Below are 15,803 nucleotides of genomic sequence, written 5' to 3' on the forward strand. Positions count from 1 at the left end.
GTTTTTTTTTTTTTTTTGGTAATTCGATCGATAATTCTCTAACTGTTTTCCTCTTCAAATGTTCTCTTTAATCTCTTTAACAATTTTTCAGCGATCTTTTATCGTTGCTTGCTCACAATTTTTGGTCGTTGTAATTATTGTACAAAATATTCGCGACCACTTTTTTATTTCTGTTTAAAAATGTCAAAAACTGCGTGCGTGTTCATAATTTTTGGTTTTATTAATTTTTTTTTTTTAGTTTCATTCAAAACCAGTTTTGATGAATTACAGCGCATAAACTCTTTTCACATTTCTCAAACTCCAGATATAAACGCGCAGGCTTTTTTACTATTGCACGAAAAAAAGAACAAAGAATATTTGCGAAATCGAGGTAAAGCAAGCAGAATCGTATTTCGCTCATACTTTCGGGCATGGACGCTTCTGTAAACAAGGTATACCTACTACAGTCTTTGGAAAATCGAATAGAAATTGAATTCAAACCTGGCCTCGGGGTGACTCGTAGCTGTTCCGTTCTTCACGATCCACGAGTATAAAATCCGATGAAATTCTCGCAAATTGCAGTGCAGACTCTTTCTGAAATTCAATTTCGTTATTTCCAGCCCGCGATACGCGACGTCGTAAACCTTTCATACCTTGCTGTACCTGCACAACGCAACACATGTAATATTATAATACCCACTGTATGCTTCGTGACTGCTCGGTGCTTGAGTCGCAAACAAAATTAACCGTAGAATGCTCATAAATCGTTTAAATACCGCGCCTGATGAAAAATCGACCGTCTATGTTTGAGAAAATATTTACCTCGTACATTAAAATATACAAGAAGAACAGTTTTATGTATAAACCTAGATACACGTAGATATTTAACGTCGTTAGCAATGTTGTTAGAAAAATATTTTCTTAGGATCCTCGTGAAGCTAATATATTATGATGCTTGCCGATTATGAGCCTGCAGTGTGTCAATATGTGTATATTTTGATTATTCGTTATCGAAGAATAAATGAAAATAATAAAACGGAAACTTTACCGTGCTTAAATTACTGCAATACACTAAATATGAATTACAACTCCATAGATCGAAATAGGGTATTTTCAAGTGCAAACGCGGCTGCAATTATTCACACATAGCAAAATTGAAATTATATCTAAGTAAGAACGATTGAAGTAAATGAATAAATCATATCGTTTCGAATAAAATATTCTTTAACATAAATTAATTCAGGAATACCAAGGATAGAAAATAGGAGACTGCTTACAGCCACTGATGTTCAAAATTATACTAGGTATCCAATTTATAACAGCATGAATATGTTTGCTCAAAGGAAACAGTCGAGTGCACGACTTACGTTAGAGTTCGTAATTCAAGTACGGTAGAAGGAACTGATTATCAAACTGATGAATAAATCGTGCATCCCTAAGAGATTAAACCCCGCTGCAACTAATCGTGTAATTATACATCCTTGTGTGCATAATTGACCGGTTCTCAAAGAGCAGATACAGTGCAGCCCTTAATCTAGTCTGCCTCTAGCCATGTTGTATAAAATGAAAAGTTTATCCCGCGTCTCTATGCGTGTGTGTGTGTCTGTGAACGAATCCTCCTTCAAAGGGTTAGAAAATTCTGTGAATTTCGACTTATCGAAGTTAATCAAGAGTCAATAAAAAAAAAATTTAAACTAAGGATTTTTCAGGACGATTCGATGTTTTCAATTCAGAAAGTATATAAACCAGATAAAGTCTAGCGTTGAAAAGAAAATCCAGTCATATATTTTTTTAATACCTCTGAAGTTGATGTTGAATTTTACAGAATTTTTATTTACGCCAGAATGTTTAAATCTGAAATTTCTTGTTTCTACCGAGCACAAATTACACGGAGCAGTTACTCAACTTTGACTTCCCAACGGCTAGGAGCTGGATGACTGATCCATCCTGTCAAATCCTCGCCCTATTTTGACCCGAAGCTTCGGTGCACCAATCCGGCATCATTTGTCATCGAGTCTTTCTTGCCGATTGTGATCTTTCGTTAGACGTACAACCCCGGCCCGTTACAGTCGTATGGATATACTTATATACATCTTTATTGATATCAATCTCCGTGTCTAATTTGACCCCTTAACAGGCAATAAAAAATACCGATAAATCAAAGTTTATTCCTTAACGACTCGTGACACAAAAGGCGCCGGGGAGAGCAGACGGTGTAATAATAATTACTAATGCCAATGTAAGAACATATTTTTGTCTGTGGGTGACGTGCGGCGAGAGGTGAATTCTCTGAACTTGTACATCTTTCATTCGTTATTCCTAAGAGAAAATTATCATGCATCTGTACATCAGGAGTTAAAAGTATCATTGAAGTTGGCGCAGAGTTCATAAATTTAAACCCAACGTAGGAAATGGTTTTGTTTCGTTTTCACGCCAATTTTTAATAGACGTAGTTTATTATATTCATTGGTTATTTTTGTTGTGAATTAATGTTCTGTAATAGATTTTCTTCGTGGATTTTCAGTAAACTCATAAATACACGTCGTTGTCTATAAATAATGTAGAGAAACTGCGTAAAACGGTTTCTGAGAATTCATTTGTATTACACTTTGGAATTCATAACACGGTGCGATAACGCGGTGTCTTCAAACTTGTTTCAAAGTAGACTTTCGTAGATCGAGTTTACGCTTCAAATATTTTCTTACGTACCGACAGGAAACTGTGTTAAGAACGAATGAACCTCACCGTCTGAATCGAAAGTAAGGATAAAAGAAAAACCCGTTTAAAAAAAAAATCTCCAGTAACGTTATTTACTCCAATGGCAGTGAACACAAATCAAAAAATATCTCCGTGAACAAAATGAGCCCCGAAGCATTAGAATCTTATCAGAAATCCCAGGGTTGATATAACAATTACGAATATTCTAATTATGAAACTTTTCTCAAATCTTTGTCACCTCGGCTTGTATTATTCGAATTTTCTTGGATTCATCCCGTTTCTTCACTAGGAACGTTTTTTCATTCCCGTCCACAGTCATAGGCGCAAATAACATTGCCGGAGATTTTTCAAGCGGATATTTATCTCTTCCTTACTCCTCATCCTTGATCAAATTCAACTTCGATAGTGGATCGTGAGTCGCGAATGCTGCAGCGGATGGAAACTTCTGACATAGAATAACGAGCCTTTGGACGTCACCGTGACATCTTTCAGTCGCCGATCTCGTGATTATCAGCCTCGCGATCAGTCCCTGCCTGATTAAGCTTACCATATCGGAAAATTCTCGTTATAAGAAAATCCGCCCGTATATTCCGTACAGGATAAGAGATCCTCCATCTTCCCCGTCGATTTCTCCCCCTTCGAAAGATCATTCGATTTGGAATGAAGGAACCGTCTTCTCTCCAACGAATATTACGGTCAAAGGGACCAACGAAACCTGCGACAGAAATAACTTTCCGATAATCCGAAGCTGCTTTTCTACTTACGGTTAATTCGCGATTGCCGGCGAGTATATCGATGCCTCGAAAATTAGTTTTTATTGACTTTTCCGAGGTTTCGTAATCGCGGTTTTCCCTGTTCCGGGATCCAGAACCACGCGAGGGTCTTGTTCGGAAAGCTCGTAGAAAAACTAGCGACTTAAGGTCGACCCTGATCTGGCCCTCGAATTTCCTCTTTTCACGCTACAGCTTCCTAATTTACAGAAAAAAATATTATGCAATTTTAATTTCGAACTACATATTTAGATTCGTGGTTAACGAGTCAAAAGCTCTCAGGTTCTGTCTGCAGGGAATTTTGTTTGGTATATGAAAAAGTCAGGGATTTTCGAAAAATGCTTGCAGTTGTTCTTGGAATTTTTCCCAAATATGGCTTTCGATGCGATCTCTTAATTTTTGTACTGTATTACTAATAAATTTAACTAGCTGTTGACAGTTTTTATTTCACTTGCTCTACGCTCCCTCGATATATAAAATCGACGATGATATTAATAAGATTGTGAATATATGTATGCTTGAAGCTCTAAGCGTTATATGATACCGATATCGGGAATTTTTAAAACGAAATTAAGTGGCCAACCAGTTACTCTGCATGAATAATTAACATGCGAGAAAAAAAATTTCTCAACATTAATTAATATCGAGAACTTGATTGATTTTGTAACCAAAGTCAATCGTACTTTCTCTTAATTTCATTAAAACGTCAAAAATATTCAAAATGTTTAAAAATCTAAGAAACTATATATATCCAATCTCCGGTGTTCGTAATTTGAATTCTTGTGCTTTTCGCCTTTTTACGAAAATCATTGCAGTTTACCAGTAAAATAATTTGACAACAATACCTAGTCAATGTATGACTATATACTTGAAAAATTATCAACACAATATTGATTTTTAACTGGCCGATCCCTTCAACTTCACTTCAGGTATCCGATCACTCTTACGTTCTGTGGCATTCGGAGTGGTGAATTTAACTTTTCCATTGAGATCCCTGCGGCGCCATGCAATGTTTGACTGCCTTATCCCAACGACCGCGGGACTCGGGTTTGCCTCAAATATAACAAACTCGGTTTTACATCCAAATAAAAAATTGATGAAATCCCTCGACCGAAGTAGAGCATAACACTGCAACCAGCGTACATTGTATATTGGGAAAAATTTCGTTCGGTATCCTTACAAGAATTCAATTTCAAGATTGTTGTTATTACGTGAATAAGTGGTACGATTCACTTTTTGGTGTAATTCCTCTAGTCCCCAATACTGCATTTTCCGGTCATAACTAAAAAAATAATTGTGGTTTCACATCCCGAAATGTATTTTTTCCGTTTTAATGGAAAATGGAAACATGTAGCTAAGGATTAATGGGTTTTACGAATAAGGCGATACGGATGGCAGACGTCGAGTTGCTGCGGTTGTTATTTTATCAAATTCGTTACTTCAAGTGGCCGCCTCATCACCGCTGTCTGTGGGTAAAATGCATAGCTAAGTGGTTTGCGGAGGCTGTACATATACCGTGTGGAAAATAAACCGTAATTAAGGGCCCAGACTATCCAGACAAACGAGACGACGCTCTTCAAGATGTCTCCTACCCAGCCTTGCTTCACGCTCAAACTCATCCCCCTTCACAACTAGACGGTGAAAACTTTCGCATTCCCCCGAGAGAAATACATTATTATATATATAACACATAAATATACGTAATATAATATAGTTTCGAGATCGAGACCGAAAGTTTAAACTCGGACCGAATTAATAATCATAAGGTAAAAAAAGATGAGTTTCTTCTCGGTACAAAAATTTCAATCAATTGTCTGATCGTCGATGGAACTTTATTGTATTAACGAAGGAGAATTACATCGATCAAGACGCTTTTCAGCCGCACAGCGACACGAAACTTTGATAAAATTCAATCGAAGAATAAAAATAGAACGATATCGCAGATGTTAATCATTACTGCAGATATTAATCAGACATTTCGATGAATCGTCGTTTCGATCGATTGGTTTATAGTCTGTAATTTTTCAATGATCCAGTCCTCGATTCATCGATCAATCTATAGGCATTTAATCAGCCACTTAACCAAGGAATCGAAACTGCTCACCCTTATCTCCAAATACAATTTATTTCTGTTATCGTGTCGTTTTCGATTTGATACCGAAATATTTTTGAAATATTTTTTTACCAACCAGCAACGATTTCTTTTTTAAATTATATTTCGTATGTTTATTATCGTACAAGTATTATATCGGCACAAGAAAAAACGTGCGAAGAAGCGATCCAATTTTAAGAACTGGGTAGTGCGAACCTTTCGTGATTTATTGGATCAGAGGGGGAGCGAAAATATATATATATATAGATGCGGTAAATCTGGTGTATCGAAATCTAGTATAAAAATCTGGTAACGGGAACCTCGTCCCATCTTTCTCGACCGCGTTTTTCCTCTCAATATTACCATCCCTCTTTATCTTTTTTTTGCACTCCTTTTGCTCACCGATTCATTGAACGAATTTTATATTCTTCCCTGCTCGTTCGTATTATACCTTGGAAAAAAGTTGATCCACACGTTATTTAACCTGTCTCAGAATTTCTTGCTTCATCTTCTGGATTCCAACAATAAAATCGCATGATTAAAATTTTTCGTACACTTCTTTCTCGGCACGTTATTCGTTTCAGCATTTTTGAAAAACCGATCTGAATCGGCGTTGAAAAATGAGAACGAGACGCGAAACGGCCAGGGTTGGACGTAGATCAGTCAAGAATTGAGACGGAATGGCCCTTATCCGCGTTACATCCACAGAATAAACACGAGCCCGTAGCTTATCCGGCGAATCTGTGATATAACTTTGTCGGTGGAGTGGAGGATCATGTACCCAGCTGCATCATGGGTTGCAGCTAAATCGTGTGTAAGACGTCTTTAATATATTTCCGGCTGGAAACCCGCCGGCGTTCGCCTTACTTGCGGAGATATACCGGGATATTTATCGACCCCCTAGATTCGTGGCAAAGTGCTGTGTGCCTGTAATATATATCTATAAGGTATATATGTATACAGGATACGCGAAATTCCACGGGGCAAGGTGTCGTCGATATGCGAATCTCGACTTCGTCTTGCGTTTTATCGCCTTTCGCGAGACCTTATCGCGAGCTATGCGTCTTGCCGACATCCTCGAGTTCGATCGTATTTACGAACCCGCATCGCGCCGTTATGTTTCAGCACTCCGGCCTACGACTATGCGCCAAATCCTGACAAGCAATGGATTCTACAGGTCACTCAGAAAATGCAACCCATTCACAAGGACTTCACCAATCTACTCATGACCAAGAGGCTGCAGACCTTGCAGAGCGTCGACGCGGCCGTTGATCGGGTCTGTTGATTTTTTAATCTTCATTTCCTTTCGTTACTTTGACTTTGGGAAAAACGAGATTCTGTTCTAATCCAAAATCCGTTTACGCGTTTCTCGACCATAATGCATTTTACGTAGGAAAGAAAAAAAAATGTATACAACCACAAAATCCCTACGAATTCGAGTCACACTTTTTTCACATTTTTATGGAACTTTGTCATTTTAGTAAATCAGATTCGAAGGGAAGTTTAAAATCGTTACAGAATCAAAACAGCTGTGCGATTGATGAGCAGTTTTTGAAAATTATTTTTGTATTTAATTTAAAAATAAAGTCAATTGAAATTCGATTACAGATACTCGATGATCAATACGCTGCAATGATTTTCAGAGCATAATTTCGACCATGATCAATAATCTCTACGTTACTTTCTCCACTTCTCACAGCCGAGGCGTTATAGGTTTACAAGCTGCACCTTCGAAGCGCAGATCGTTGCAATATAATAATAACGAAATGGAATTATTGTACTTTCGCAGATATATCAGGAGCTGAAGGACTTGGGGGAACTGGACAACACCTACATAATATACACCTCTGACCACGGCTATCATCTGGGTCAATTTGGATTAATAAAGGGAAAAAGTTTTCCGTTTGAATTCGACGTCCGCGTTCCTTTCCTCATCAGGGGACCAGGGATCGAGCCAGGCTCTGTGTAAGTTTCAAAAACACACGCCTTAGGATGTTGGTGACGTACAGTCGAGTCAAAAACGTGACGAAAGTATAACACATCAAAAAAAACGTCTAGTGAAGATTTACAAAAAAAAGTATTGTAATACAGAAAATTGTTCAAGCGCTGAATTTCATTTTTTTTTAAACGTATCATTATTTTTAAATTATTTGTTTATCAATCAATTCTGTGTGAATTGAAATCATTTTCTAAGAAACAAAAAATCCGAAATAAAGCCACGCTGTAATTTTTAGATGATAAAGTTGTGATTGGACGAGATTGGACGATTGATGTTATTTTTAATCACGGACAATTCATTTACCAGTAAAATGGTCCTGCCAAAATCGCATAAGCAATATAAACTTTTTCGGTAGAAAAATAATAGAATATAATTTGATTACTGTTATGTAGTTAGAATAATGACATTTTTATAGTTTAAATCCAGTGACACTACTCTAGGCTTTGTTCTATCGCGTTTTCAATTCAACACTTTTTCGAGCTGACTGTACGTCGCAAACATCCTTAATCCAAACTTTGCAACGAAGGTACTCATATAATACTCATATCCTCATGAATCCATAAATCCTTTGAAATTCAGTTGTTAACCATCGAGTTGATGAGAAAACTCCGCAGAGCTTACAATAATAATAATAATTGTTTTTTAGTGCAAAGATTGTATTATAAAATATACAGTAGAATAATGTAACAAGCTGTAAGGAAAAGAAAAGAGTTGAGAGTATAAAGAAAGACGAGGAAGGGGGGATAAAAGAAACACGACAAGTCACGCATTTTAGGAAAAATTTACGAGATCATTTTCCCGGAATAAAATTAACCGAGAAAACTCGCTGCGCAAAGGAATTTCACGTTGAAACTTATATCCCGCTTATAATCAGCCTCTTATAATGTACGTGAAAGCTGGTGGGGTGCCGGTGAAAATTCTACGCTCAAGTTATTAATTCTTCTACTTTTGGCGCAAAGCTTTTGCACGACGTCGTTTTACTTCACGGAAATGCGGAGTCCTAAATTTAGCCAAATTAATTCACCGTTCATTCAACTACAGCGGCATAAACCACCGGCTAACTAGACTCCGCGACGTAGAAGAACATTTGTCAACGTGCGGATATATTTACTGCGTGTTCAATTTTCTTGTCAATTTTAAAACACCACGTGAGACAAATTTGTCAAAATTTCGCGGTCCTCCCTGGTGAAAATTTTTCTCACACGTTTTTTCTCTTCAAAACGTTGAATTGGCTATTAAGGACCATCCATAAATTACGTCACACGTTAATGGGGGGGGGGGGGGGGATAGCACCGTAATGTGACATAGTGTGCCAAGGGGCAGGGGGGGGAGGGTCAAAAGCTTTGTGACGTTACATGTTAAAATTTAAAATACTAAAACACGAAATTTATATATAAAGATTATATAATAAAAATAAGAACAAAATGAAAATAACTGCTTTCTTTTGATTATTTTTAAATACATGCATAAGTTTGAAAAATTTGTGACGTCACATCAGGGGGGAGGGGGTCCTAAAAATGTGACAACCTGCGACAAGGACGGGAAGGGGGGTTTAAAAGTTCTAAAATTCGTGTGACGTAATTTATGGATGGCAGCTTACGTAAATTTTCGACACTTGTATCTCATATATCTATCTCTGCGAATTTCTTTTCTAAATTTTTGCTGAAAACTTTTGACGCAGTATTCTGAAAATATACATTCTTTGTTGCATTGATTATTACCCCTGAAATCAGCTGCAAGATTTTTCATTTGAGAAAATGTTGTAAAGCCGAAAAAATTGTTTTTCTGGGCAAGTGGAAATAATCTGAAAAAATTAGAAAACGTAAATTTGGTAGAGCGGAAGTAGGAAATAAGTCTGCAAACAATTAGGAGGGAGTCGGGGTCAAACCCTGTTCACGTTCGTTTGGACTACCCTATATATATATATTACAGGTACGTTGAAATAAAGTGATCGCCTTTAATTTTTGCACCGATTACGGCTCAATTGATTTAAATAAAATTGATTGAATCCACGATATTTATTGATGCAAATGAATTTTCAGTAGAGTAATAATCTGATATATATATATATATATATGTATATTCTAATTCACAACCTAAAAATAACTAGCAGGTCACCTTCGAAACAAAACCAATAATTCTTGCATCGCTGAGAAGAATTGAATTCCCCGCAGAATTTCCTTTCCAAAAACCAAAGGACACAAAAGAAAATTCTACGGAATTAAAAAAAATCACCACATTATTTGAAAGTGGTATAATACAAACCTATATATTCTACACAGTTGTGCAATGAAATTTTGCCAGTTGAATCAGCAAAGCGTGTATAATAAATTACCTCGAAATGCTCGGCGCTTACATCTGACGATGAGGCACTGTAAAGTTTCAACTTCGTTTACAAATGTTTTGACCGTGAAAATTCCCCCGACGCACGTCTTCAAAGTTTGGGTACACATTTACCTGCGTTGCTCGATACATACGCATTCACGTATACATGTATAATGTGTATTAGATATATACGTAACGCGATGTGCGGTCGAATCGCCGCGGACCGCGGTGACGTAGGTGGAATAAAAATTGCAAAGAAATTGATTCGAGCCTTTGACCTTTATTTCAAGACTCCGACCACCGCGCAACGCTTTCGCCTGCGTCACGGAGTCTGCAGAACCAGTAAAAGTGATTGTTTTCAGAATAAACAGAGAACGGATCGTATGCCAACAGAGAAATTCGCATCGTAGATTACACGAATCGCTGGTAATTTAGCGCTAGACTGCGAATTTCAGCGTACGAAGCAAAGCTCCGACGCTTTAATCTCCCTCCTCTAACGTCGCTTCCCATGCTCTGCTTTATTTCGAATAATCAATCTCCGTTTTTATGCGGCTAGCCGTGCAATCGCAAAACACGAGTTAAAAACTACGTTTCAAAAATAGTGTATTCTATTTCATTTCGGTGCAATTGTTTTACTCGGTTATCTTCCATTTATCTCTCCCTCTCCGTTCTCATTCTACAGTTAAACGTTTTTTTCGTTAACTTTTATTAAGGATGAATCAGCCAACCTCGTTTGAATCAAATGTCGGCGGAAGTGAATAAAACAGTTAAATTTTTTTTTTTTTTTTTTGTTTCAACTATTAGAGAAAGTAACGTTGCTATATTTTTTTACAGTGAATATATTTTTAGAATTTTGATTCAAACTGGCCAGCCGATTAATTCTTAACACACGTTGAGCGATTATTAAAAAAAAACTCGAATTACCCGCATCGAGGTTTCACCGATATTGACAAGCTCGAAGAAATTTGAGCACGACTTTGAAAGGGAGATTACTGTACAGGTAACGAGACCTCGAGACGGTATTATGAAAGTTCCAGGTCGTCATTCACGGTTCGTGATTATTCTAACATATGATCTCATCGTCAAGATCTAATCTTAAATACCCGAAGACCAATTAGTGCGGCGAAGAATCCAAAGCATCTTTAATCTGTCCGATGGTCAGGGTGGCTCTCGATGCTATCCGACGGATCAGACGATTCCCATCTGGATACGTGCAGCCTCAATTCGATTTCCGACAGTTTCTTTATCGCCTATCGACGCCAAGTTGTTACACATTTTTTAATATATTCAATCCATACGTAGGCAGGACGCTTAAATGATCGAGTCTAGGTGTTCTGATGGAAATTTTATTTAATATTTACTACAGAAGTAATGCTGGTAAAATGGGTAGGCACCGATACGATAATTGTTTAAATATTGTAGGAATGAAAATTTTTTGCTACAAGTAACTATGTTTTGTCAATAACATATTTCCTGATAATTAATAAATAGCGACGTTAAATATGTGCGCTGCTTTTGTTGACTACATTTTTTTTTTTTTTATACAATAAGGCCGTAACGTCAATTTATCGTTGCAACAATATCAAATTATCACAATAGTTGGAAGAAAATAGAGTCCTGGTGAAAAAATAATAGTAAGACGTGCTGGATTTGGAAAAACAACAACCTAGCTCGTAAATTCGATGCGATAAAATATTGCACATTTAACTAAAAAATTAATCATTTTTGAAAAGTCAGTTGTGGCACCACAGTCTCTTCGTAACTTCCTCACTTCGGGGCTCTTGGAGTGAAGTTTTTAATGATGAATCTGTTTGCAATAATTTAGATTTATGTTAGATATTGTTCGATCCTTACACAAGTATTCATAAAATATGGCAATATTACATTTACGGGTGTGTCTATGGGTAAAATAATTGAAGTTATAAAGAAATTTGATTACCGCACAGACTGAAGACTAAATTGGCACAAAAATAAAGATTTTCAATTTTTCACTGGAAAATTGAATTGCTGATTTGACGCATGCCTATATAGGTAGAATACTTTTCTTGGCGAGAAATTTTAAAAATAGGGGGGGGGGGGGGGGAAAGTATGGTTTTCACTGATTTTAGATAAAGCACGAAACAACATTCGTTGGATTATTGTATTACGAGCAATTACAGTCGATGAAAAATGAAAGAAGAAAAAACGAATTATGTATCAAAAAGCTTTTCTCTAGTTCTCTAGAATATCAACTAGAGTTCCATAATTTAGCTTTCTTTTTACCAAAGATGGCTTCGGCTTATCTCGCACTGGAATCACGCGAATCCCGCAAATCCGGAATGACCGAGCGACACAGAAACGCCATTACAATACCGTGCATGATGGTGTCGCTGATTGCACGGAGTAGGAACCGCCGGTTTTGCGGTTTCAGAGACTCGCACCATGTTGCGAACCCATCCGGTTGAATTTATGTTACAATTATATCCTTCGCGTCCGGGATGCATCCTCGACGTTGCGTCGCGACTACCGCAGGATAATTGATAATCTTGTTATCCTCGCACGTCGACCGTCGCCTGCCCCCTTCATTATTCTATTGATTATCTGTTTATTCGGATATCACACGTTGTTCCATAATTATCTGCAATTATGGAAGAGCCGCAGCTCGAATTTAAGGCCGGATCTCGGCGCATGATTTCATCATCTCGACGATGAATTTTATCGAATTATATGCCTACCGAATGTTGTGCCGATATACAATTATTGCTGCGGCTTGTCTGAATCAAACTTGATTGCTCGATGATTTGAATGATCGAAAATTATGCTCTTTATATTGGTGATCGATCAGCGATCGTGAGAAAAGAAATAACATTGGATTTATCGGGGAACTTTAAATCTAGTACAGATTCGGTCTTGGGGTTGAAGGTATGAAATTCAGGTTAAATTGTTGTACAACTTTGAAAAATTGAAAAACTGCACCTTCGAATATAAACTCCAATTTCTGTGATGATTTTTTATTACACGCTTATTTTTATTCCGCATTGATATACTCTTCAATGATTTATACTTCTCAGACGAAAAAAATCGACTCAGCAAAAGCATAAATTTTGTCAACGAAAATTGAAGCGATCACAGCACTTTCTAATAAGATTTAACTGGTGCACATAAAAATCATGCTTGACTGTGTGACCAGGAATTTTTTTTTTTTTTTCTATCACATTTTTGCGAGCAGGTCAAAGTTCGAACAGTTTGAAAAGTTCATGAATAATTTCGGGCTTTTCGTAAGCTCGTCACGAGACAAATGTTGATACATGTTACAGATTATGCAGACACGAGTAGAAGTAAATTGGAAAATAAATGAAATAGCGTGTAATAAGTAAACGCGAAGGTCTCAGAACGATAAAAAAGCTGATATTTTTAATTTACTGCGTTTCGTCATGATTCACAATTCCACGTGCTCGGTTCACGTTTTTTTGCTTGTAATTTACTCTGTCGCTTTGTCATGCAGCATAGCAATTGATCACAACGCTGCCTGATCCAACATTCCAGCACTGCGGAGTTATTGCACTAATGAATGCGAATTTATTATGAAACAAAGAGTACAAAGCGAGAAAAGACTTCGGAGTTCTTTATCCCCTTGGTGTCTCAGTTCACAGCAGAAAAAATTTCAAGAATTTACTAAATACTGCGATAAAATATGGCAAGAGAAATTGCTTTGTTAATTTAACATAATTTTTTGTTCCAATCATATTTTTACTAGATGAAATAACATTTTCTTGAATCAAAAACACATTTCTTTCGCAATATTTTATTGTCAGTATTTAGTAAATTCAACAAATCCTTTGTCTTTGTGATCCTTTCTCTGAAAGCAACAACAAAATTTTGCAGCTCAAATGTTGTTTGTTTTATATATTTCAGAGTCGATGATTTGGTTCTGAACATTGACTTGGCTCCGACGTTCCTTGACATCGCTGGCGTCGACACTCCGTCTCAGATGGATGGTCGATCTTTCATGAAACTATTTCACAAGTAAGTCCCTGCCGAATAAACCTACCAATTTATTTGATAGCCATTACTATTGTAGCCCGAATTCCGTCCAACCTCGTGGTTTTCTCGTCTCGAAAATTTTTCAATCAACATCTGCAAACGAAATTTCGCTATTGCGCAATAAAATCAGAACAGATTCATATGGCTAGACGCGATCGTAGACGTAATCATGCAAATGAAATATCTGCTATAAAAAAAAAAAGAAGAAGAAGAACGTAAAACAAGCGCAGTAATGTTTTCCATTTGAAATTTTATACGCATAAGAAACGGCAAACGAAATGAGTAAAGTTGGATTTAATTTTTCACGATTACAGTTCAAGTTTTGAAGAAAAATTTTTCCATACCTCAGCGCAGTTTGACTTTATAAATGTTTTTCTGTATTATTAGTATCTGTTATTATACAGCTATAATTACCGTCAACTTTAAACTTTTACTATGTTATCGAAAATTTTCTCGACCGTTATGAATCATTCGAATTAAATTGAAATCACTGCGCAACTGAGACAAGTTCACGTCAATTTAATCTAGCAACTTTAAGGTTTCATCAGAATCTTGCCAACTATTTGCAAAAAATCAGGGCGTTCCGCGTGCTCCGCATAATTGATCTGGCAAAACTTATCAAATTTCCTTTGACGTCAACTGTAATGTAATTCGTGGTATAAACGTTTGCCGCATGTATCACTCATAGGAAATTAATTTTCTACACCTTGCAGAAACAATCGTAGGTTTAAGTAGGTATTATTGGACCTTCAGGCTTGATGAAACTTCTTTCACGTGATCGATCATGAAGTAATAATGCGGTTACATGAGACAGAAACTTCTAAATTTGCTAAAAAAAAAATCACTTATTGCTGTCAGATTCCAGGATCATTTTTATTATTTTTCTAACTACCTCTACCATAAATTATTCGACTGATTTCAATTACTGGTATGATCGGGTTTGTTAGTTAAAAACAAAACTCTAATAATTTGAGCGAAATTGAATCATCTCTATTCTCTGCAAACAGATGAACTTTTTACAAAACTTTTCGATGCTTGCTAAGAATTGGAAACCCTGACATTCTGAATCAGGCTAACCTTGAAGCCTCGATAAAATACAGGAGTTAGGTGAAATGAATTTTGGAACGCCGGAACCTTTGATCATACGATTAAAATTGATTTTTCCTCACACTCGTACTAGGGACGAGCGTATTCAGCGAGTGATTGCAAGGCTATCGCAGCACAAACTGTTCCCTCCCCAATTGTCAAATTTAGCTCGTATACGGACCGGAGTCTCTTTAAAACGAGACTCCACGTCTCTCGAAACGATAAAAATACACAGCATGGGACCTTCGGGCGACACCTTGTACAAGTGCACTTGAAAGTTAGTGTATATGTATAATACACGAGCACGCGTGCATGCACACATGCCTTTTCCGGAATGCCTTTGTGGTCGGACAGAGAGTGAGGCGTGTGCGAAGGAAGGCCTTTGAAGCAGAGAAGTCGGAGATTATGCGAGCGAGTAACGGAGCTAATTTCGTCTTTGCTTCAATCCTTCTTTTTCTTCTCAATGCATCAGCAAGCACGGTCGAAGGTCGAAAATGAAGTGGCCGGACACATTCCTCATCGAATCATCCGGCCGACGGGAGACACCGGAATCAATCGCCGAGGCGAAGGCCCGGGATGCGAGACGCCATAATTCAACCACTGCCAAACCCCCGGAAACTACAGCCGAATACGAGGAAGTGACGGAACAGGAATCCGACGTCAGCGTCGAGCCTCGTGTCCTGGAGAACGACACAGGCAGTGATCAGGACATCTCGGAGGACGAGGACTTCGACGACTCTGGACCCGATGACGCCGGTGAGTTAAACGGGAATGGGCGTCGAAATATTTCGTTTTTTTCATTATTCCGTTA

At 37.4% G+C, this 15,803-nt stretch overlaps 1 protein-coding gene across 2 annotated transcripts in view; it reads left to right on the forward strand.

The window, feature by feature from the left end:
- Positions 1-15,803, forward strand: part of Sulf1 (Extracellular sulfatase Sulf1) — an 86,291-nt gene that overhangs the window by 60,311 nt on the left and 10,177 nt on the right. For both annotated transcript variants that reach the window (XM_046624764.2, XM_046624763.2), the window contains exons 5-8: positions 6,685-6,835; positions 7,349-7,524; positions 13,778-13,888; positions 15,465-15,748. In XM_046624764.2, coding sequence (XP_046480720.1) covers positions 6,685-6,835; positions 7,349-7,524; positions 13,778-13,888; positions 15,465-15,748 — 722 coding nt within the window. The remainder of the gene's footprint in view (positions 1-6,684; positions 6,836-7,348; positions 7,525-13,777; positions 13,889-15,464; positions 15,749-15,803) is intronic.

This window comes from Neodiprion pinetum, chromosome 4 (genome assembly GCF_021155775.2).
Source record: "Neodiprion pinetum isolate iyNeoPine1 chromosome 4, iyNeoPine1.2, whole genome shotgun sequence".
Classification (NCBI taxonomy): domain Eukaryota; kingdom Metazoa; phylum Arthropoda; class Insecta; order Hymenoptera; family Diprionidae; genus Neodiprion; species Neodiprion pinetum.